Source organism: Haemaphysalis longicornis, unplaced genomic scaffold, assembly GCF_048455015.1.
Source record: "Haemaphysalis longicornis isolate Haplotype H1 unplaced genomic scaffold, Haemaphysalis longicornis Haplotype H1 scaffold_5, whole genome shotgun sequence".
Classification (NCBI taxonomy): domain Eukaryota; kingdom Metazoa; phylum Arthropoda; class Arachnida; order Ixodida; family Ixodidae; genus Haemaphysalis; species Haemaphysalis longicornis.
This window is the reverse complement of record NW_027526385.1, coordinates 66,644,178-66,667,726: the sequence shown is the minus strand read 5'-3', so window position 1 is coordinate 66,667,726 and position 23,549 is coordinate 66,644,178. Positions and strand designations below refer to the sequence as shown.

The 23,549-nt window shown below is 48.0% G+C and overlaps 2 protein-coding genes across 3 annotated transcripts in view; both read left to right on the top strand.

Annotated features, from left to right (window-relative positions):
* Window positions 1–7,993, top strand: part of LOC144138357 (uncharacterized) — a 32,459-nt gene extending 24,466 nt beyond the window's left edge. The window contains exons 13-14 of one of the 2 annotated variants that reach the window (XM_077670599.1): window positions 1,865–2,016; window positions 6,929–7,993. In XM_077670599.1, the coding sequence (XP_077526725.1) occupies window positions 1,865–2,016; window positions 6,929–7,051 (275 nt within the window). In that variant the 3' untranslated portion in view covers window positions 7,052–7,993. The other variant, XM_077670600.1, reaches the window with a different exon arrangement.
* Window positions 6,937–13,024, top strand: LOC144138358 (uncharacterized). Its single transcript, XM_077670601.1, has 2 exons — window positions 6,937–7,051; window positions 10,889–13,024. Exon 2 carries the CDS (start codon window positions 11,010–11,012, stop codon window positions 11,613–11,615), a length of 606 nt encoding a protein of 201 aa, XP_077526727.1. The 5' UTR covers window positions 6,937–7,051; window positions 10,889–11,009; the 3' UTR covers window positions 11,616–13,024.
* Window positions 13,025–23,549: the final 10,525 nt, after the last annotated feature.

The window sequence follows — 23,549 nt, the reverse complement described above, 5'->3', positions numbered from 1 at the left end:
AAGCTGGACTGCCTTCTGAGTTCCTGGTGCAAAATTACAAAATAGCTGCAAAACTTACCGTGCCCAGTGTGCTCCTGACGTATTTGTGTGCTGCGTGGGATGCATTTTCAAGCTCTCCTGTGCAAAAGGTAGCACGTTGAGACAAACTCTATCAGATGTTCTAAAATGTGGTTCACAACTTTGAAGTTGACACCTCTGCAATTCAACTACCCATTAAAAAGTTGGTTAGGTAGAGTTAGAGAGGTGTGTATTTTGAACCAAGTAATCCATTATCTGACTATATATGTCACTGCTGCCTAGAGCCTTAGCTCGTCTGTAATGGGTGGCAGAAAAGAGAGCACCATTCACCCGTCATGACTCAACATAATAGCCATTAAGATTTACTCAGTCTCATCTGCACCGAGTACTTCATATCACTGCATGAGCAATAGATGAGGCATGTCAGCAAAAAGTTGGGTCGTCAATCTGCCTTCACTAAACCAGAGAACAGGTAGCGATATGCACGGTGTCTTGATGGGTCGCGTGACTCTTGCAGCTGCTTTTACGCGTTCTGAAATAGTAGGGGCATTTTTTTTTTACCTGAACTGGTGCAGATTAGTGCAGTGTCGTGCAGACCAGTGCAAAGTGCTACTGGGGATATCACTTATTTAATTAAAAAATTAACATATGCTGCACTGCGTGTACCAGTGCAGCCAGTTCAGGCAAAAAAAAAATGCCTCTAGTGTGCAGCCAGTGGAGGGCAGCACACGAGGAAGGAATGGCCATGGCGGCAACGATATGCTTACACTGGTGGGCACCAAAAGGAGCAACAAGGAAGCAACCAGTGCCGCTGCTAAAGTGCGCAAACATGGCCACTGAAATGGTTAGAATGCACAGCAAAGTTGGCACGGTGTGCGAGTAATGTACAGGAAGCAGTGTTGTGAGCTTCTGAAGCCGTAGCAAGGTGTGTGCATCAGGGCGAGCTTCATGTTCATGAGGTAGGGGAAATGGGTGCTCACACATTCAATAAGATCCTCCGGTGGATATTCTGGTGACTCGGTAGAGCGAAAGCGCTGCTACGCTACATCTTCGCAGGTCGCTCATCGCGTCGCAAGTGACCTTCAGCCGCTGGCACACAAGCTGCGCATTTACTTTTTATTGCTTCGTTGTTGGATCCTAGCCACTGCTATGCCACGTGACTAGGCAGGGGTGGAACAGCTGCTTTACCTGCACTTGATCTCTCAATGCCGGTTGGGCTGTCTGCACGCGCTTCAGTGCAAGTGAATGAGGTGACTAGGTGAGGGTTTGATGGCTGCTTCACCACCGGTTAATCCCTCAGTCTAGCAGTCGATGGTACACCGGCTGGGCTGTCTAGGCATGTCCTTCAGTGCATGCCAAAGGATGAATCCAATCATCCAGTGAAAATACTAAAAGGGCAGGCAAAATCTTAAGGAAACACAAGTTTTCACAAAACACTGTGTGCGTAGTCTTTGATTTCGCTCATGATAATTTGGTTTAAAAGATTTAAACCTTAGCATTCTTCTTTTTTTTTTTATTTAGATGCGTGCTGGCTGAACACAAAATGTTGTGGAGGAAGGGATAAGATGAATGTGCTTGTTGATTTCCCAGTTTTTAAGCATTACTATATTTTTTTCTGCCCAAAACTGGCTGCTTTGAAGGGCTACAGATTGCCTGCTTTTCAACGTAACAACAAACATGCAACCTGCTTTCAGTGTGTTTTTAAAACATCTGATAGAGTTGCAAAGTTTGCCATGTACAACGCCGTGTGAACAACTCGTGCAAGCCATAGCAACAAGCTCTGCACTTGTGCCTTTAACGAACATACTGACATAAGATTTATTTCTCTTTCTCTCTCTCCCTACAGGTCCTGCTAGGACCAAATCGTGCGATCTGGTCTACACAGGGTCAGCTGAGAAGACACAGCGTGAGCACAACCGAAACGTGCTCGAAATTCTGAACACGGCTTCGGAGAAACACCTCCAGTGTCTTGCACGTGTCGGCCCCAAGGGTGCACGGGTGAGCCATTGTACCTCCTCCATCCCTGCGCGTACCCTTGATGTTCGCACGTTCAGTTTGGCGCAGTGGTCTACATGTGTAATTTGAAGCTAGCTTAAGCCTGCTATCGCAGGCAGTCTTGTGTGACTCATATAATATGGTGCTTTTTTTTTATGTTTCACCATCATTACATCACGAGATAAGCTTTCTTTTTTTAAGTGTGCGAACTATAAAAAAGCAGGTGCGTGCTCTGTGTGTCAGGCAACATATATAAATGGGCTTTGCAAGTGTGCAACTATGATTCGGTTAGCTCTTATTGGTGCATAAAAGAGGCAGGCACTGGGGGAAACAAAGTGGGTGTGCAGCTTATGCAAATAGCATTCTTTTTGAGTGCGGTATTGTATTATAAATTAAATAGTATCTCAGTGCACAGTGACGCACCGACCCTGCAAGACTCCACTACCCAATACTTTTGAAATAAAATGCCATGTGTGCATTAACGGGTGCTCCTAAAGCATGGTTCCTATATCCCATGCAAGCCTTTGAAAACATGCCTGTGCATTTACCGTGTCCCAAATAGGCCATGCAAGAACAGAAGAGTGTTGCACAGACCTACTGATTGGCGTAACTTTTGTCTGTCCCAGTTGTGACTTCAAGCTGGGAATAGCTCCACACAACTGGCAGCACCGTGACAGCTCATTTAGCAGAACTGATTGCATTCCAATGGGCTCTCCAATGGATTCAGGCCTAAGAGCTGTTGTTGTTTTTGCAGTCCTGTATTAGTAAAGGGAAGGGCATGTGGCCAAAATAGGGGGGATAGGAGGGGAAAGGAGGAGTAGCATAATTGAAGAAATGATGTGTACATGAAGGCCACACAGGAGCTTCTTTTAGACAGCAGAGGCCCGGCTAAGGTAGATCATATCTCATAACAAATTTTCGCAACTGGGGTAAACCCAGGTCTGCACTAATCTTGGGAGACTGCTCTCTACTCCGGAAAGCCCAAGGGCTGTAAGAAAATTGCGGTTTTCAAATGGGCGGTCATCTTGAGAGGCATCGGGAGGCGCAGTGTTGTGGAGGATAGGCAGACACAGAGGAAATTCAGAGCAGCAGCCGATTAGGTGGTCGAGGGTGTCGAATACGGTTATCCGGCAGTGGGGGCAGTAAGGAGGTGAAGACCCCATTGCGAGTCCATTTTCTAGTGATGTGGGGTGTGAGGGCTACGTTGGCCCTAGCTTTGTCGACGAATACTTCCGCAGAGCGAGGCATGGGGGGAGCCAGAGCCAGATAACCAAGGGGCGCTAACGGAAGAAGGATGGGACTTCCATGCCTGGCGTGCGTGGTGAAGTTGAAGGCAAGGGCAGGGGAACGAGTGCGAGGCGTGGTCGTCCAGGGGATGCTGCAGTATGTGCAGCCTGGTTGCCCCATCCGGATCCCTGTGACATAGCACTCATGCCAAACGGGTAGCGGCCCCATTACGGGCCGGGGTGGTGGTCGTGTGCTGGATTCCATGCACAGTTGGGTGATTGGGGAAGGGCTTGTGCAGCTCTTGAAGGGCTTGGTGAGAGTCCGTAAGAATGTGAATAGTGAATGTTGCATGATCCATTGTGCTAAGGATGCTCTGTAGTTCCGCTTCTGAAGGGGACGAGTTAAATGCGTGGTGCGTGAGGGAGCCGTCCAGGTCCGGTCGAGCTGAGAAGCGCCAGGCCAGGCCCATGTGGGAAGGGGAGAGGCTGGCATTCATAAAAATATCCACCTCATCCGGCAATTTTGCTGTGAGGATGCATTGAAGTGTCTTTTCATGAGCAGTTGGATGGGAAAAGGGAATTCTGGTTTGCTAGTGAGCAACTGTAACAGGCAGGCAGGGCCAAGGGGGAGAGGGTGGTGAAGCTGGCGGATGCACTGGAAGTATACGTTCGTCCCAGTTAGGGCCTGCCGAAGCTCATGGTGTTGTACGGCTTCCGCAAGGAGCTCTTCCGTCGCAAGGACCAAAGCAGCCCATTCAAGAGCATCAATGCGAGTATGCCCTGGAAGTCCAGTGGAGGCATAGCCCGGTAAAGGACAGCTCAGTGCTTCCTGCGAGTCGAAGAGAAATCATAAGCTGAGGCGCCATGAGTGAGACAAACGACGGCTACTGCCCTTGGGAGCGTGAAACACGATTGATTAGCGCCACCAAATTTGTTGGAAATGTGAGAGAAACATCGGTCCCCAGTTTTTGCTCAGCTGCATTGTCGAGCGCTGTTGTGGCTAACGAGGGGAATGCCTAGCAGACGAATACGGCCACAGTGTGAGGCAATGGGTGTCTGATGCATGTTGGCAGGTGGTTGGTGCTGACTGTGGACCAAGAGAAATTCTGTCTTCTCGGTTGCCAGTTCAATGGTGGAGAGGCTGTTTGCTGCCGCCTGCAATTCTGTAGCCATGTCTTTGGTTTGTGTGTAAAGATTTTTGCTTATTTTTGTGTTTGTCACAAAATTTTTCCGTACAGCTTTTTTCTTTTTTTTCACATAAATATTCATGTTTGAAACAGTTACCATTGTAAAGAAAATTTACCCCCCTACCGTACCCTCGCACCATACTCCTATATATATTTATTTTTTGTCAGCGGGAAATACTTTTTTGCTAGAATACCCAAAATCGCTGCTTTTCTCGTGGGCAGGAAAGTGGTAAATTCGAGTGGATGTCTCTTGACATTTTTATGGGTGGCTGCACACATCTGCACGGCAGACAATGACAAAGCATGTGCGATAACAAAAAAAAAAACAGCCCAAGGACAACCTGTGGCGTATCCAATCATGATGGGAGCCCCAGACGAAAATCTTGACCTTCTTCTAGTTGTGGCTTCGCTGAGTCAAGACTTCAGCACTGGATCTGATGCCATCTGTCATACAGATGACACCTTGAGTGATAACAGTGGCTATGCACAGGGCACTAGTGGGGGACAAGCTCTCGAAAATCTCTTGCCAGATGTCTCAAAAGTAAAAAATTTTCCCATGAGCAGTGGGAGAGGGAATTGGCCAGCTCCAGCAGTGAAACTCCACTTCGGCTGGTGGCACGCGCGGAGAAGGCAGCAAACTTCCATGGGATCTTGAAACAAGGAATCCAGCTACATTCTACTTTCTCTTTTCTTTTGCAGAATAAAGTTTACCTTCTCTATCTCGCTTGTGCGCAGACGACAGAACAGGATTGGCCGGAGTGCCACATTTCCAGACGACGTTTCAAAGCTATAGACGACGAGTTGCTGAAATGTTAAATATGACACCTTACATGCTAAGTAAGCATTGCCTTCAGTTCTCTGAATGTCAAGGAGAGGCTTTCATTCAACAGGCCCAACATCACTCCTCCTCCAGCCAACTTGAGTGGCACCTATTTTCTGCCTAATGCGCCTTCCTGGAGTCGTGATGTCTCAGTAATGTTCTTTGATTTCGCCCCCTTTTCCCTTCCCATCCCTTCTTTCCTCAGACACGTAAGTGCGTGATGACGCGGTGTCTGACCACTCCATAATTTTGACAGTGTTGGTGGCAAAATGCATTTATGAACTATGCGTGTCGAAATGAAGACAAAGGCCTGTGTGTACACGATTTTTGCGCACCTCACAATCTCTCTTGTTTTGTAACCCTCCTTTACAGCGCAGCTCGAGGACAACGTGCACTGGCTTCGCATAAAACCTGTAAACCTGTGTTCTTGTTAAGTAGGGTCAGTAAGTCTGATCTCGGCCTGGCATTCCAGCTAAAGTTGCTGCCATTGCACCCTGCAGGAAAGCCAACTTAAATGATGAATGATTGTGGGTGAAGTGAATAAAAAAATGCTTCTCATGGCAGGAATCGAGCTTGGGTCCCTCACGTTATGAAACCGGCGTATGCCCAAATTCTCCATTTTGACATGGTTGAAGTGAACGCCGAGACAGGTACTGATTCGCGCCGTACACCCCAAGCCCAAACGTGGGGCCTACAGAGTGCACACCCAAGAGTTGCTGTGGGCATTCTAGAGCAGTGGTGCATACCTCCAGAGTAGCACATACCGCACTTACCCGATTCTAACGCGCACTTTTTTTTTCAAAAAAAAAATTGGCCGAAAAGTCGCATGCACGTTAGAATAGGATACGAAACTGAAACTGCCGAAACAGCGGAAGTTTTGTCCCACCCATTGTCATCGCCATCTCAAGATGGCGCCAAAGCTTTTAGCCACTTCTAGCAACGACTTTTCGGACCATCCATGTTTCGGACGCAGGAAGCTTAGGCGCCTAGGCTTTTTATCGCCGTTCACACAAACCATCAAATCGTTCCACTTGCGCGCTTGATAACAGCAATGGCAGCAGCAGCGGCAACGAAGGTGCACCGCTTCCATGAGTGGCTTACGAGTGGCTCCCACGCGTTCAAAACGAGCGGTCGGCTGAACCGTGCCCCTCTGGAAAAGCTCGAAGGATAGGCGTGCGAGGTGTGGGCCACGATCCCATCGACCATGATTGAACGTTTGTTCAGTAGTGTGGCATCGCGAACGCGCTTGACGGCACCGAGGACAAGACGTTGTAGTCAGCAGAAAGCGACAAGGAGCTCTCGAAGAGCAACGAGCAGTAAGATGAGAGATTACTTCAGGAAGTAAATCGCCCGCTTCTCTCACATTCGTTTTTCTGGGTCACAAAGTTCCGTGCACGTCAGAATCGGAGGTGTAAGTTTTTTAGGTTTTTTTTGCCAGGAAAATCGAGTACGCGTTAGATTCAGGGGGCGCATTAGAATCGGGTAAGTACGGTACTCGCAGCGTGGAATCGGACAATCAAAGAATCCATCACGAGAAAGCTTCGCGTTCTACCATCGTCGTCGTTAGATCTCCGGAGGAGTGCATGATTTTTTCCGCTGGTTCCAGACTGAAATTGAGTGTAGCATCTGCCTTACAGTCCCTGTGTGCCTTTATTTTTGTCTGCGTATTCTCCCCTTTTCAGATGCTGTATTTACACCGGCTTCTCCGAGGGAAGTTCGACACCTTTGAGGACCTCAGGAAGGTGGAGGGCCTTGGGAAGAATTTCTTCGACAGCTTCATGTCTGCCAACAATCTCACCCTATAAGTGAGGACCTCCATTGGTTTCAACTATTTTCATCAGCATATTTTTCCTGTATATAACTTCCATCCCCATTACTCATCAACAGGGTGCTAAAATGCAATTTTTATCACTGACGCACTAAAATGTGATTTTTTAATCACTTTTAGCATTATGCTTTCCTAAAATACGATTTTTTATCACTCTTATAAACATTTTTTTGCAGTTATTTGCAACTTATGCTTTATTGCTGCAAGTTTACCCAGAAAGGAATTTGTGAGCCGGCGTGTGCCCAATTTCTCCATTTCGACGTGGTTGAAGCGAACACAAAGACAGGTACCGATTCGCGTCGTACACCCGCAAGCCCAAACTTGAGGTGTACGATTGGCCTCGTTTCTCGTGAAAGAAGCTGGACTACTTTTAAGCTTACTTTTACCTTATTTAGCATAGCATGTTATTATGCTTGCCATAAACCAGCATTTCTACTTTGTTACTTTACATAGGGGAACAATATCTACGAGGTGCACTGCAGGTTATTGCTGTTTTAGCCAGGGATAGGGATCGGTGGAATGGTAGGTTTTTAAAACATCTCATAATCTCGCGTACAGTTAAAAGGACGTTGCCGCACCGGTCTCTGTCATGGTTGCTAGCTTGCCACGTATGGCTGGTAGACCTAAAAATTCCATTTCAAAAGTTCTAGGGTGCTGTTGGCAATACCGTTTCGGGTTACAGTGTTTTAAGTGATGCCCTTTCATTTTTCATTTGGGATCAAAAAATATACTTGACAGCGTTGTCTGTGCCTTCAACACGCTGCGAGCTGCCAGCGAATTCGTTTTACGCTCCGAAAACGCTATTTTTCTCGTGAAGCAGCAGTGTTCCTCTCGTATAGCAGGGGCTTTTTGTAAGAGCAAATATGTCCTTAATTTTGTGTATTATGACCACAGCTCTCAATAAAGCAAGCAAGGGCACGTGTGAAAAAAATTTATTTAATAATGAAATGTATTCTCCTAACCCTGCCCCAAACATCTGTAGCAATGACTTTTGCCCAATGGCTCCATTGTATGACTCTCTCTTGCTAATTACAGTATGCTATTTACAGCTGGAAACAACAGTGCACAAAGCAACAGAACAGTGTACGAAGTAAAAATTACGGCCAATAGCTGCAAATAGCAAGCACATTCTGGCAACTTAGTGCCACTAGTACCCACTGCATATCAAGCATGAGCACTGTCCCAATCCTGAACTTGGCACTTCCAGCACACCTGTAGTGTATTTAAAAACCTCAAACATCAGCATAGCCATCATTTTTTAGCTGTTTTTCGCAGTGAGATGTCAACATCAACGAGTTTAGCTGGCCCACATCAGTCAACGAATGAAATTAGCAGCAACTCCCAAGTTTGAACAGACTAGCATGTGGCGTTTGCTGGTTGACAGGCACACTGTGTAAGGGCTGTGTAATTCAACAACGAGTGACAAGCTGCTGCCTTTCGCTCGTTTCTGCAACCCATTAAAATAACAATGAAGATAGATTTAAATGACTGCATGCAACCGAAAACCCTGCCCCATGAATTTTTGGGGTCTTTCTTTGCACTAGAAAATTCATTCCCATTCCTGTACTTGGACAATTACGTGACACAATATGTTCACAGGGCGTTGCGCAACATATCAGCACAGATACCCTATATAAATTGCGGTCGAAACGAAAAGTCAACTTGAGTGGAACTGGCAGAAATGTTACTCATTTTTTAAGACCTGCTGGTACCAGCCCATACTGCAAGCCTGTCTGACATCGCTGCAGTACTGGAGGCCACTGTAAATGCTGCCTGGTATTTTCTTTCTATTCAATCCTTAGAAATGAACTGATGCCTTTGACTCATTTCTACGCAGTGCAATTACAGGTTGTAAGCATACTACACAATGCAACCACAAAATGAGGGTTAACACTTTCATTTCAGTGTTGTTGTTTTTTTTTTTTGCTTTTGTTTAATGGTTTATGTCAAGCACAGCTCGTGGTCAGGAACTTCTGTCTCGCCACTCGCACAAAGAGACTGCTGGCGTGCAGTGTTCTTTTTTTGTTTTACGTTAGTGAACAGTGGCACAAAAAGTGCAATGTTCCCCCCTTTATTGCTTGCACTTTTTCCCTACTTTAACTAAATGCTTACAGAAGGTAAGCAAGTTTTCAAACATTCCATTGCTTGAAAGCTTAACTGCATCACTTAAAATACCCAAATGTGCTGCTTCCCACGCGCTGCCACCTGAACTGCTTGGCTCTCGCCAACCAGTCTGAACAAACGGTAGCCGATGTCTTGGACACTTCTTTGTTAAATAACCAGACACTTTTTTTTTTTCAACACCACTGTACTGAACCAATGGGCAAAAGCTCTGAAGAGAAGTGGCCCGTACGCCCTTCAAATCCTGATGATGGGGAAGTTCTTGTGCAGGGTAAAGTCGAACTCCGGCAAGCTGGCGGAGTCCTTCTTGTGTCCGCTGAGCAGCAGCTTGACGACAATGAAGTTAGTCTTGGCCACTTTCATCACACTGGTTAGTTCACTGTTGAGGTCCGGCACGTTGTCCAGTAGCATGCGCGCATTCTGGAAGCACTTGCAGGCCGCCAGGTACTTGTACGGGTCGGTCATCTCCCGGTACTGGGCGTACTGCACCGGGGGCGGCGTCAGGATGCTGTTGAACGGCGCAAACCGGTGCTCGTAGCGCACCTGAGACAGAGTGACGTGGACTGGGTTAAATTTACGCACCCGTTTAATCCACCCCAGTGTTGATATAAAGGATAGATAGTTTGCCTTTTACAGCGCTAGCAATACTCCTTCACCAAACCTATCCGAGTAGGACAGGAGAGGAAGTGGACATATGAAGTGGGCTGCTGTGACTTGCTCGCTCTACTTGGCGGGAGATTAAAAAAATGGGTTTATTATTTTCGTTGACTGTTACGACGGGGTGTGCAACGTTGGCGGGGGGTGCCCCGGCCTATCCCAGGGCTCGTCTCCACGGCGCATGTGGCTGCTCGATTGTTTGGCACTGCTCGTCGTAGTCAGCGCTAGACAGTGCCTCACAGGGGCGTAGCCAGGGGGGAGGGGGTTGTGTTTCAGTGTGAACCCTAGGCGCAACAAGCCACAAGAGATTTCATGTTAGGCTGTTTGCAACGGGTTCGGACGCCTTCCGACGGGAGGTCTTCCAGCACCTCCTCAACTTCCTGGTTTTGACATGACTAGTGCATCGTTTGTAGCCGTCGAGCCTTGAACGAGACGAACTCGACATAGACTGTCCCCCACTCAACTCCTTTTTCCCTCTTTTTCTCTCTTCCTATCCTGAAACGTCCTTCCCTTCCCTGGACTGGGTTGTATGAGGGTAAACTCTCCGTTGGGTTCAACAATATCCCCAGTTCTCTTCCGTGCTTTCTTAATAAATCACCGCCACCCACCCAGAATTTTCTGACCGGTATACCCTATCCACTTTTCCGCCTTTTTCTCGTCGGCGCACTGTTCACACTCCGAATCGGAATATTAATGCGCAAAAACAAAATACGAAAATCAGATAAGGAAATGAAATGACGTTTGTGCGCAGGATTGCCCAAGGGGCTTGGGAGAAGAGAGGGAGGGGTATTCCATAAGTGATCCCCCACCCGCGCGATATGAAATGTAGGGGTGAGGGGGGCGGGTGAGAGGATTGCGCAACGAACAATCGCTATTGAGAAGGGACGGCCCGATGTCGCAAGAGGTAAGCGATGAGGGAAGGGGCCAATAATGCCCAGACACAAGTCCAGAGGGTGTTGAGGACCGTGCACATTGTATAGCTTAACAGTCAATCATTGTAATCTTGAACCGCACGCTCCGCTTGGTGGTTACACAGCGCAGGCGCAGCCGTGGCGTCTCCGGCGCCGGGCGGCTCGCCGCCACCGCAGCCCCTGGACCCCAACGACCCCATCCTGACCAACCCGACGGTGGCCTTGGCCGTCAAGTCCTTCCGGAACATGCGCAGCGCCGCCCTGACGCCCGTGGCCCGGCGCCTCCGCGACATCATGATCAAGCGGCAGCAGCTACGGCAGCAACAGCAGCAGCAGCAGAACTCGCTGCAGCTGCCCGTCGCCGAGGCGGCAGCGCCCGCGGCCGACTGGACAGAGGTCAGCATCGCCTGTCCACCTCCTGGCACCCGCCACAGCAAGGCGCGCTTCCTGATTCCTCCTGGTCAGCTTCTTCGAGACACCCTCGGCGCCGAGGTGCTGCTGCTGCTCGGAGCGCTTCTGGCCTTCCTCGGGTCGGCCGTTACCCTACTGGCCACGTACGGCCGCTTCGGCAACCCGGAGTCCCGACCCACGGTGATGGGCTTGGGCCCGCCATTGGTGGGCATCGGGTTCCTCTTCTGCCTGCTGCGGCTCTTCTTCTGCCGGCCGCAGAGACTGCGAAACGCCTGCTGCGGGTGGCTGCTGGCCGCTCGCAGAGTGCACCCCGCCAACCGCGCGGCACACCACCGCAAGGCTGCGGCCGCCGCCGTACTCGAGCACGGTGGCGGAGCGGCGGTGTCGGCGGCGGCCGCCTACGATGCGACGCGCTTCAGTCAGACGTGGACCATTACGTGAATTGGACTGCCCGCCCGGTGATCTGACTTCTGTGTTGTGCAGACAGCTGGTGACGAGCTGGGGAGGACAGACTTATGGGATGGATTCCGCTTACAGCGCCGTCTGGTGGCCGAGCAAAAAATGTTGAGCTCTCCTTCCAGAGGACGCCAGTTAGTTCACTGTGCGCATGCGCAGCAAAAAGAACTTGCATTCTGGGTTATTGCCGCCTTGAACTAGTTGCCAGGAATGTGGGACAAAAAAAGTTTTTTTAACTGTTTTTAACTGTTTTTAACTTTTTTAACAACCTTTTAACTGTTTTAGTGCAATACTAGGGTCAGCACTACCGCTGGCCAGTGCTCCTTCCAGTAGACGGTTAGACCTAAAGTAAATTAAAACCGTGCTTCATCTTCTACGAATACAAAAGAATTTAGTATTTATTTTGACCAGAGTTAAGCGATAACTGAGTGAACTATTGACGAGAGGCACGTGGAAGCACTGGCCACCAACAGTATCAACTCTTTTTAAAAAATGACAACACAGCTGTAATGTAATACCTAACTACTTCTCTTGCATATAGCCGAAGGAGGCACAGGCTATAGTTGTTCCTACTTTCGAACTACTGGAAATTATGATTAGACGAGCCACCTACGGACGAAACAAGTACTGTACAAACTCGGGCTAGTTCCTAAGGCTGCATGCGTTTTACCTAGCAATTGTTAATAAATGCAGCAAGAACATTTGCTGCAAAAAAATTGGGAGGAATGCTTAGAACTTTCTAATATTTGAAGGCGAAAGCCTAGTTGGACCTTCTCTTGAACTTTCATGTTGTCCTCGTCGGTGCACTGTCGCATCTTCACCCATAGCCGCTTCCTCTCAACGGCGCCGACAACAAAGCAGCATTTCAAGTTGCCCTAGCCTTTTTCGCCGTGGCGTACTTTTTTGGACTTCTCTGTCCGTAACTACCCAAGCAACTACGGACGTCCATGGGATGTCCGAAACACAGCCGAACATCCACTGCCCAGTTTGGACGGCCACTGTACGTCCATGTTTGGATGGACATTTTCGGACTTACAGTGGACATGTAGAAACAGATGTACAAGTATGAATAACATCTGCCAATGGTCGTACAAACTTACTACAAACCGTCAAATGGCTTACATTGAATATAAAAGCCAAAAACGAACAAGCTACACTGCTTTTAGATTAAAAACATTGTGTACATCAACACCCTGACTTGTACAATTCAAGTTTCATCTGCATATTTCTAAAATTATGCTTACTCTTTTTAGTTTTTTGAAGCACCTCACTTACTCCAGCAGTGATCTCTTTGGGGAAGGATGTATAAGAATTAAGAGCCACTAATGAAACATGTGAAACAAGTTCCATGTGTTCATGTGTGCCTGTCTGCCCAGTAGTGCGTTGGTCTTGCGCGGCCTCGTATTCGTTGCAGGAACACGCTTCTCGTTATGCGATTCTGGAAATTTTCACTGAACATCCAAAATACATCCAGTTTCCGACGTAACGTACATAGGTGTTAAATCTGGACGTCTCACGGACATGCATGATACGTCCATCGGCCCTGAAACAGACGTCTAGAGCCGGAATGAACGTACGGGATGATGCGAGGGCTGCCTGGTGCATCGTCACCCACAGCAATGTGGAATGAAGCGGCTGCTGTTTCCCTTTCCCAGGGCACCGCAATTTTTCTGAGCACGTTTCTGTACCTCCTACACCCGCTGCGGTGGCTCAGTGGCTAAGGCGTTGTGCTGCTGAGCACGAGGACGTGGGTTCGATTCCGATGGAGGCGAAGCGCAAAAACGCCCGTGTGTACGAGATTTCGGCGCATGTTAAACATCCGCAGGCGGTCAAAATTAATCTGGAGCCATTCACTATGGCACGCCTCATCGCCTGCGTTGCGTTGTTAAACCCTACAATCAATTAATCTGTAACTCCAACGTTCTATAAGCCATAGAGATCTAAGGCTTTCACCTTAAAGGTGAACCATTCTACGAGTGCAAAACTTGCAACCATGCATCCTGCTGACATCTGAGTGTTGACAAAGCTAGGAAGTATTCTTTCAGACAGCGTTAAGCTCAAATTGCACCACCAAGAAATATTTGCAGACCAGCACACAAAAACAGACTACAATGACTCCAACAAAAATATTTTAATTTAGCGAAGCAGCAAGAAGTAATTTCAAAAGTCGTTAGTCCTTTCTTCGCGAGTGGATGGTACCGCTCCTGAAACAGCCAGAAGCTCGATGACACTGGTTGCTGCATTGGATAATATCAGACTGGATTGGATTGACCTAGAGAAAGCTGGATGGCTTGTTCTGCCGACACCTTTAGGATCGAGTGTGTTTTTTCTCTATCCTCAGTGGTTCCTTGACGAGTGGATGGTGTCACTCGAAATACAGACTTGAGCTAATGGCTTGACGGCAGTGGTTGCTGCATTGGAAGAACGGGATTGGATAGGCTTGACCTAGTGAAGGCTGGACGGCTCGTTCTGGCGACGCCACCGGGACCGAGCCCGCTTTTCCTCTATCCTCCGGGCAGCAGCTCTGGCCTGCCTGCAGTGCAAACACAAGGCAACCCCATTCCACAACAAACTCAACTTCGACCCCTCTTATGCACCACACAAAAATATCAGCGTATGCTTCAAAGCAAACTGTTGCTTTTTTTTGGCGATATTCTGTCTTGGGCTGTCTAAATGCAAAAATTTTGGTCCATCTGTCTGTCACTGGATTCATTTGCCGGGCCAGAAATTTAAAGCATGCTTGAACAAGAAGTATTTACAGGCAAAACCTTCCAAGCTACTGGAACTGGTGGTGTGCATCATTCATATCAACATTATTCATCAAAAAGAAAACATTAGGCATATTTGAAACAAAACATAAGTACATAACTGATAGTAGCAGCATTTTCTAAATTAAAAATTGATGCACGGTTGTTTTTTTCAAACAAAAACGTGGTAAACACAAAGTTGAAGGCAGGCGAGATAAAAGTAAATGCAAAAACAAAATGTCTCCTCCAGCTGTTCTAAGAACGAAAAGAAAAAGTCCCAGTAGACGGCGCATGAGCAGTGTGAATGCTGGAAAACTAAATCGATTGAGCAAACTTTTTTTTTCTCGTGTGGTAATCTCATCATACCAGCGTCATTTCCAGCCAATGCTAGAAGAATCGAGGATGGTAAAGCGCTGGGGCAGACGCAATGCATGACCAGGGTCATCCTTTGACGACAAAGGCAAAAAGCGGCCAATACAAAAGTGACTTTCGCTAGGCATTTCTCTTTTGGGGTGAAGCTCCTTAGGGGCCTGGGCTGTCGCCGTCTTATGTCGTTGGCGTTTCATGTAGTCACGGTACTGAAACACTGGGACACACGTTTTTCAATGCCTCGCGGCAGAATGTTTCATCTCCATGGGCAAAAACGTGTACTAAAAGAACACACTGGGACAGGACACTCGTTTTACAATACCTTGCGGTACTCCTTAGCATACTTCTTAGCATGCGGTAGTGTGTGACACGAAGACAACTTTATGGCCAGTCTGTCTCTCATTTAATTTCTTAAATCCAGTTCAACGCAAAAGAGGGCGCCACCGCCTCAGCAAGCGCGCGATTGCTCCTCCCACAGGCCATCCTCCAGTGCCAAATCAGTGTGTGATGTGTTGCAAGAGAGAGACTTACAATCTTTGAATACGGTTAAAGGGGCCACGCAGACAAAACGCAAGTTTGGTTCATTCGAAAGATTGCCTCGTTAGAATCATACTGACACCATTCCTAACAAAAACCTCAATCAAATAAACTACGTAATTAGGAGAAAAGGGAATGGCCTTGCGACCCACTAGTTCATTTTCCGCACCAGAAACTATGTCATGTGCCCAGCTGTGCGATTGGCTGAGGCCGGCAAAAGCAAACGCATTTTAGGCGGGGTTCATAAGCTTGCCGAACGAGCTATTTGCGCTTAAATTTAGGGCACATTCCTTTTATAACTGCAAGAATTGTGGGGTGAACATTAAAGTTACGAACAAACATGTAAACACCGAAGCAGTTAGTGCGGCACTTTGGCAGCTGATGGTGCCGAAAACAGCCGTCGGACGCATTGTACTTCTCTGACACAACACTCACCAACTGAGACAAGCGGCATGGTCACTTACATGACCAGGTTTGTCGAGTCATAGCTTGCGTTTTAGAAAACGAACAATTACGGTAGTATGAACTGTAATAAAAATACAACAGGTATTGAAGTCCGGCCAGAAGCAAAGTGCGAACACCGGCATTTCAATGGTACTGCACCGCCATTGGCGAAAGTGGGCGATAAACAAGATAATCAACAAGCGCCTGTGAGATGGTGGCAGCCCTGGTCAACAGGCTATCTTTACCTCTAAGGCCTTGCTCTGGATATCTCGTTGTCGATGCCACGAAAACGCATGATTTAGTGGGAGAATCGAAATTTTGGCTTAAAATGTTTAATTTCTCAGTGAATAAAGCGTTTGCTGCCGGACTAGCTCTGACAGCAATAAAAAAAACACTAAATACTTCAAATAAAGCAAACTTGTATTTTGACTGCATGGTCCCTGCATGCTTCGCCCCTCCTCAGGTTTCTCGTTAGTGGAGATGGCCTGGGATTTTTTGTGTTGAGTAGAACTTACACCCATTCGATGCAGGTTACAGCAGAAAAACACTGAATGCCCTGAGAAGCTGCCCAAGAAAATGAAAGTGGTCACGCCATTCTGACGAAGGAACAGATGGTTATTTAATGAGGTGATAAATTCCATGAAAAATATCTTAATGCTTATACTTTTTTTTACCTGCATTGTTTACTTTTATTTTGCTATTAAACGACACTGTAGAAACTTTATAGGGGTCATCATTGCTGCACCGATGAGATAGATTATCATCATCGGTGCCTGTCATCACGCGGGAGCAGCTCTCGCTCGAGCTGCTTCGTCTTTCTGTCATCCGCCATCTTGTTAATAGAACCACCATCACATCACCGGGACGTCTCGGCCCTTGGTCTCTCCCCTTATTTTAAAGACAAAAAACTTATCTTTATGATTTCACTTCTGTTGCCCCATAACCATACCTAATAGGTACGTACATAACTACCTAGGTCTGTTCATATTCAGTGTTCTCACTTATTCACATTTTTATGACTTCCCTGCATTTTCTTTCTTCGGCATGTTTTGGCTTGTTTTTCCAACTGTGGTGATGGATAGCAGAAATGGCTTTGGTGGTGACTACACTAGCTAGTAATTTTCATTCTGATGTCGGCACATTTGTGTCGCGTGTGAAATTGTTTATCATTTTTAAAATTTCGCTGATTCCAATTTCACGCCAACCACTTCAGGGTTGACCTTCCTCCTGTGTTTTTTTCCTCAGTTTGCCTTTCACATTAAAAAAAAGAAAGAAATACAGTCGAGCACGGATATATCGAACACGGGTATATCGAATTATTGTCTATATCGAACTCATGAATTATCCCCTTGAAAATTATGTGTAAAAGTATAGGAATTCGTACGTCTATATCGAACGGTATTTTTCCCAACATTTGGTATATCGAACACCGCACGAGCTGGAAGGTGCTCTTCGGCAGTCGCTGCACCCCCGATTTCCGCGGTCGCTTAGTGCCTTCGCCGAAACCCGACAGGGACAGAAGCCGGGGTGTCGGAGCGTCATGCTTGCCTTCTCATGGATAACTGCTCGGTCAACCAAACCACCTGCGAGCTCGACAACATCGAGCTCAAGTTTCTGCCTCCGAACACAACAGCCAGGCTGCAGCCGCTCGACCGCTCGACTAAGTCGTTCAAGGTTGGGTACAGGAGGCGACTCCTCGATAGGCTTTTGATGAACCTCCGCGTGGGCACCGAGCTTAAAGTTGACCAGCTGGGGGCCATACACATGATGAGGTGTGCCTGGAACAGCGTAAAGCAGAGCGTGGCCAACTGCTTCCGGAAGGCAGGCTTCGTGACAGCCGAACTTTCGGAAGCTTGCGAAGACGGCGACGACGACGAATAGGGCATGGACGACACGTTTCGCGAGCTGCCGTCCCTTTTCCCGGCTGCTGTTCCAGCCAGACTGTCTGCCGGCGACTTCGTGAACGCTGACAGCAATGTTTAGGCTGTTGCGAGCGTCGGTGACGAGGATTGCAGGAACCCAGGCTGATAGCTCGAGTGGCGAAGATCGTCCGGACGTGGATGCGGCTACACGATCGTACTCCGCCGGTGAACTGACGGCTGCGTTCAGCTTGATTCTACGTAGTTGCGGCGACATGGGAGGAACTGGGCTGTCACACCTGGATAGCCTCGAAAAGATCGAGACCAGCGTCTTTAATTCCATGTACAGGACGAAGAAGCAGGCCAAGATCAGCGATTTCTTTTCACGCAAATAAAGCATTCTGTTGCGTCGTTAGTTCGGAATTAGTTGTCATTCTTGAATGCGCCGATCGGTACGTGGTCGTTCGCCATAGGTGAGGTCTCAAAGCCCATATTTTTTATATCGAATTTTTTATATATCGAACTATTTCGCGATCCCTTTGGAGTTCGATATATCCGTGTTCGACTGTAACTCATCGTCGTGTCACTAACAAAAGAAAACCACCATGTGCTACAACCTACCAGCAAAGAGTGCACCTCAACTACAGAACCTTATAGATCCTTATAGAACTATAGATCCTTGCTGCAACCATTTACTCTTCACAAGCATAATGGTTACAATCAAATCTGCTGGGAAGGACACGCAGACGCAGACCACAAATGGTTGCCAAGCTGCTTCACAGTAATGCGTCCAACATTTTTAGTATCAAGAGCACATCAACACGATTCCCAGCCATTCACCACCCCTTGTATACACTGTGGCTCCACGCCAGAACACACCATTTCACCACGGCCGGTGCCATCTTGTGTATGCAGCACCATCTGATTTACTGGCTTGGGTGTTCTCTGTGGCGAATGGGAGCAAGCTGTGACTCTTCGTTCTGGCGCGTTGTACACTCTCCTCCGTAATGTACTTTAAAGGGGAAAGTTCTTGCTTGGAAATAACTAGAGTGATCCAGCTTAAATTCGCAGCATTTTGAGCCTTAGTGAAGTTGAAATTGTGCTGAATCAGACATAGCTGCCAAATTTAAAGTGGAGCTGTCCTTTTCGTCCGTCTGCTGAACGTCGTGCGTCAGGCAGGGGTAAGAGCAGGTTCCCGGACTCGCCAGCGGCTTCCATTGGTGAGCCCGGGAACTGCCTCGCCGGCGGTTCCCAGATCCACCGATAGAAGGGGCACTGGTCTCGCACGGGAGCCTCCCACCGCTGAAGTTGAGCTGGCGATTCTCCTTTAGGTGAATTGTAGAATTCGCACAGCGATGACGCTGCCGTTGTCGGGCACGCAGTCATTAACACTTCAGCTGACACAACACAACCACAGCTGCGCTGTTACAGCAGACTTCACACTGGGTGGATATGGGTTTAACTTTTGTGATTGAAATCACGTATAGCCGGTATTCATTGAAAAGTTTAGCTGTCAATTTCTTCATTTGGCAACACTGAAATGGCCACGGACATGGCCGAAGCGCCACAAACATGGCGCGGCTTATGCCACTGCGGCCGCACGCCGAAGAACAAAAATAACACCGGCGTGCGTCGTCTATTCGTTTTAAACCCGATTCTAAACGGTGGTGCCAACAGAGTTGTTATTTATCGCACTCACATTTGAGTCGAGGCATTACTTTGCGATCGGCGGGCTAGAGCTTGGAATGTCTAACGCATATCATGCGCTTAGCATGGACACGGACAAGTACTGCCATCTCGCGGAGCCCGACGTAACCAGTGACGGCGCATTCACATGGTTGCCTGCATGCACGCCTCGCTATTGAATACAGCCCATAGAAGCTATATTGAAGGTTTTTCTGCAAAAACAAACAACCGTGGAAATGACCTAACAAGCGTGAGTGCCTTGGTGGCTACGGGCAACCAGCAGAACAGACTGCTCGAATCAAATCTCATAGGGTGTTGAACATGTGGTTTTTGGTAAACTCGGTAAGTACAGTAGAACCCCGCTCTTACGTTCCTCAGTGCTGCGTTTTCCCAGCTGCTACATTGCTTTTGTCTAGTCCCGGCGCACCTCACACAGAGTCCCAAGTATTGAAATCCTCACTGTTACGTCGTGGTTTAGAGTACATTCCGGGATCATTCGTCGCAATCTGACACTCTGAAACCGCCCGGGCAACATGCCCGGACCACCATTTTGACGTCTGACGAGCCTTGACCTGGCTTGACTACGGAACTGACTGCATGAAGCCGCATGTGGGTGCGATCTGTCACCACTAGATGGCCCTGTGTTTTCTATGCTATCACCATCATCACTGCGCTTACAAAGGAAGTTTCCCTTTGGAATGCCGGAAGTGTGTGTTTGCCATAAAGCACCACCGTACGATTAGCATGCACTCTCGTCGTCATCATGCGCTTCAAGCTTTGAGAACACCGTTGAACTCGCAACTGCGAACTTTGTCGTGCCTTGATGGCATTGCAAAAAAGGGAGGCACTTTCCCTTCAGGACAGCTTGACATACTAAATGCAGTAGACAAGCAGCCAGCGCAGAAGGGAGTCAACATCGCTAGGGACCTTGCATTGCCACGCATGGTGTTTCAGTGATAGCAAAAAGCGGCAATCTTACATTCTCAAGTGTTTTAAGGTTCGAAAGCCAAAGTTGCAGAAATACATGGTTGCAAGTCAAAGATACATTGTTTTTGTTCATTTTCGCAGGTTTCCTCACTGCTGCGTTTTCCTGGTTGTTACGGTTTGTTTTCCCGGTCCGGTGAAAAACATATGAAAGGGGTTCCACTGTATCTGGCACACTTTCTGATTACATTTTCAGATCGACACACCAACGCCCCCCCAACTAAAGCCAACTCTGTAGTATAAACAAGATTTCCACTTGCTGAAATTAGAAGCTGCAACAGTTTTGCCGTGCAGCTACTGTTCGGTCTACATAAATAAAACGCTTCATAAAGCCCTTTTTATAAGGGCGAAATAAGCATCACTCGGCAGCAAGACAGTCGTTCGCTGTTGCGTCGCTCTTTATTTTGATGTTGCTAGTGGAAAACATGTTTTGGCAACAGGACAATTTCTTCATTGGGGGCAAACAGGACAACCTAGTGAGGCTCTGGTCGCTGTCAAAATCGCCGAGGCTAGAAGTAATGAAAAGCTGTCCCAAACGGCAAACTAGCTAAAGATCTGAGGACTGTAACACCGGCAATCCGCAATGACGTAAGCGCACCTTTCCGCGTGTCGCTGTTGTGTGGCAGCATCTGGTCCGGAAGGTGGTGGCGGTCGGCAGGCTTCTTCCACAAGTGCACGCAGTCGGTCGAGGCAAAGCTGTTTGTTGGCTTCCTGGCTGCGGCGCTCGTCACAGGTCAACACCAGGTCACCCTGCTTGTTCACCAGGTGTCCCCACTGCACCAACAAGCAATGTGCAGGACGATCAAATCACTCCGTCGTTTCATCGTACAATATGAATTTGACAACTTCGTGTCATTCAACTATCCCCCACTGTCTCCTTAACGGGCAGGGTTATCCACCACTAGTGCTATTTTTGGACTGCACTAGCTACACTGAGTGTAACACTAGTGTAACACCGGTGTAGCCACTGCAGGAAAAAAAAATAGGCCTCCTGTCTCCCACAAGGTGCAGAACTGATCGTCCCATTCATCCTCTCACAGTTCACAATAGTGAGGAGCTGATCATCATAAACAACGACATAATGGGGTGCAATGCGCATATGTATGCGCAAGCCGACAAGTTTTTAAATTTAAAGCTAGACACATACTCTACGATGTAACATCTACCTTACAATGTGCGTGCTTGAAACAGAGGGATCTAAAGCCCCAACCACATGGAGCGATTTCGCAAGCGACTTGGGGAGCGACGCGACTAGCGACGAACTACTTTTCGCCGCGGACCAAGTCGCTCATCGAATCGCTCAGTTCTGGGCCGCCAGAAACAGTCGCTCGCCTCCCGGAAGTGGCCTCAGCGACTAGCCAATAGGAGAGCCCCTACGTAAGCACGCAACCTCCGGTTTTGAAAGAGAACGGGGGGAAGATTTTGCAAATCCACGCAGACGACGTTTGCGGTGCAGCGGCAAAGAAAGCTTTGCGTGGCAAAGCTTGTGTACACGCTGAAGCAGAAGCAAGAAGGCTCCCGCTCACACTAGGTGAGACCCGTGTGGGAAAAAGGACGTCAAGAAAGCGAATTCTTCACGGCGTTCATGTTGGAGCCGAGAAACGAGGCGCAGAAGGAAAAGCGTGCGCTATCGCTAACCCAAACCAGTTTTAGAGATGCGGTGAAGTGCAAAAAGCAAGGTAGAAAGGCGTAATACTTTTTAGTCATGCTTTTTATGACAAATGAACAAAAAAAAATGTTTGCAAACATCCAGCGTACCAAGTGCGTTACTATGCGCAGTACGGAAACATTAAAATCGCCATCCTCAGTCGCATGCTCAGTTGCTCGAGTCGAGCCGTCGCTGTCATGTGGTTGCCTCGGCGAGCGACTTCGGTTCTGCGACTGCGGATCCTAATCGCGTCGCTGGAAAAATCGCTCCATGTGGTTAGCGCTTAAGGCTTTCGCCTTAAAATAAGTAGTGAGATGTGAATGCATTACAGGACATGCGAATATGAGTCGTCAGCTCTTAAAAACGTACCTATTTGCAATCAAATAGCATGTTCATGGGCAGCATTCCCTCAAACCTCTCCCTCTCTCTCTCAAGCCAAACAAAATTTCGAGGCTGGCTGTGGTAAGGGTTTCATACCTGGCTTCTGATTCGGTGTCGTCCCTCAGTGGGTATCCAGGCGGCAGACTCGAGATGGAAGCGGATCTCCACTTTGCTGTTCACTGCGCACTACCAGGAGGTGAGCTACATGAACAGCCTAGTGGTTCTCTTTCCACCAGCATCTACCTTTGTTCACGTTCTGACCACCAGGACCACTGCTTCGGCAGCAGGAGATGGAAAGCGCTCCTAGAAGCGGCATAGCAAAGATATCCATAAGATAAGTGCAAAAAATCGCAGGCAAGATCGCATATCGAACTGCAGCCGCAGTTTAGGTGTAAAGCACGTTTTCACACAGAATAACAGACTGGATTTAAATGAAACTTGTCGCATACAAAACAAAACGTCACGTTGCATTACGTTGTACTCGCACTGTGTGATTGCCAGTGCGTGCAACCAATTTTTATTTTCTGCGTTTCGTTTTTCATTTCAGCCGTTGTTACAGAACTTGTATTTACTTCCTCACTTTCCTTCTAGCCGTGAAACATAGCCGCGCGAGAAATCGCGACTAGTTCCTGCAATCAAATTAAATATTGCTCTCAGACGTGCTTACCTGAAGGTATGCCTAGGAACGCTTCGTCCTGGTCCTTTGCCTGTTGACAAGAGGAACACAGCCAGTATCAGGCTAATCAGCAGTTGTTTCAGCGAAATTCTAGGCGCGTGTTACCTGCTGGCCAGGCTCCGTTGGCTCAGTTGTGCGAGACCCTGTCGAGAACTGCGGTCCGTAGATGCGAGCATTGCCAACCGCACTCCGCCTCAAGATGAGCCGGCAAGGCCTCATCGCAGCCATGTAAAGCCCATGCATGTTCACGGGCTAGCTAAGAGCCGTTTCGGTTTGATTGTTCCAGTCACAACCAAATTAAAGCGTCCCGATCACAAACTCAAAACAACATCAACACAATCCACGACCGTGGCTGCTACTGAGATAGTGCAGCATGCGGCGGCAGCCTGTGGTTGCTGCCGACTCTGCCACTATCCATCATGGCGCTCGTGTCGCCACATACTCACCCTACTCGTTATGTGCGGTGACAAAATTGCCTAGTGTTTCTCAGTTTGAGGGTGCTTTTATTTTTTTACGTTGCGGCTGCATTGGCTTTGTTTGCTGCTTTGCGACCCCGCCCTTCTCTGTTTTCGGACTAGCACCTAGGCA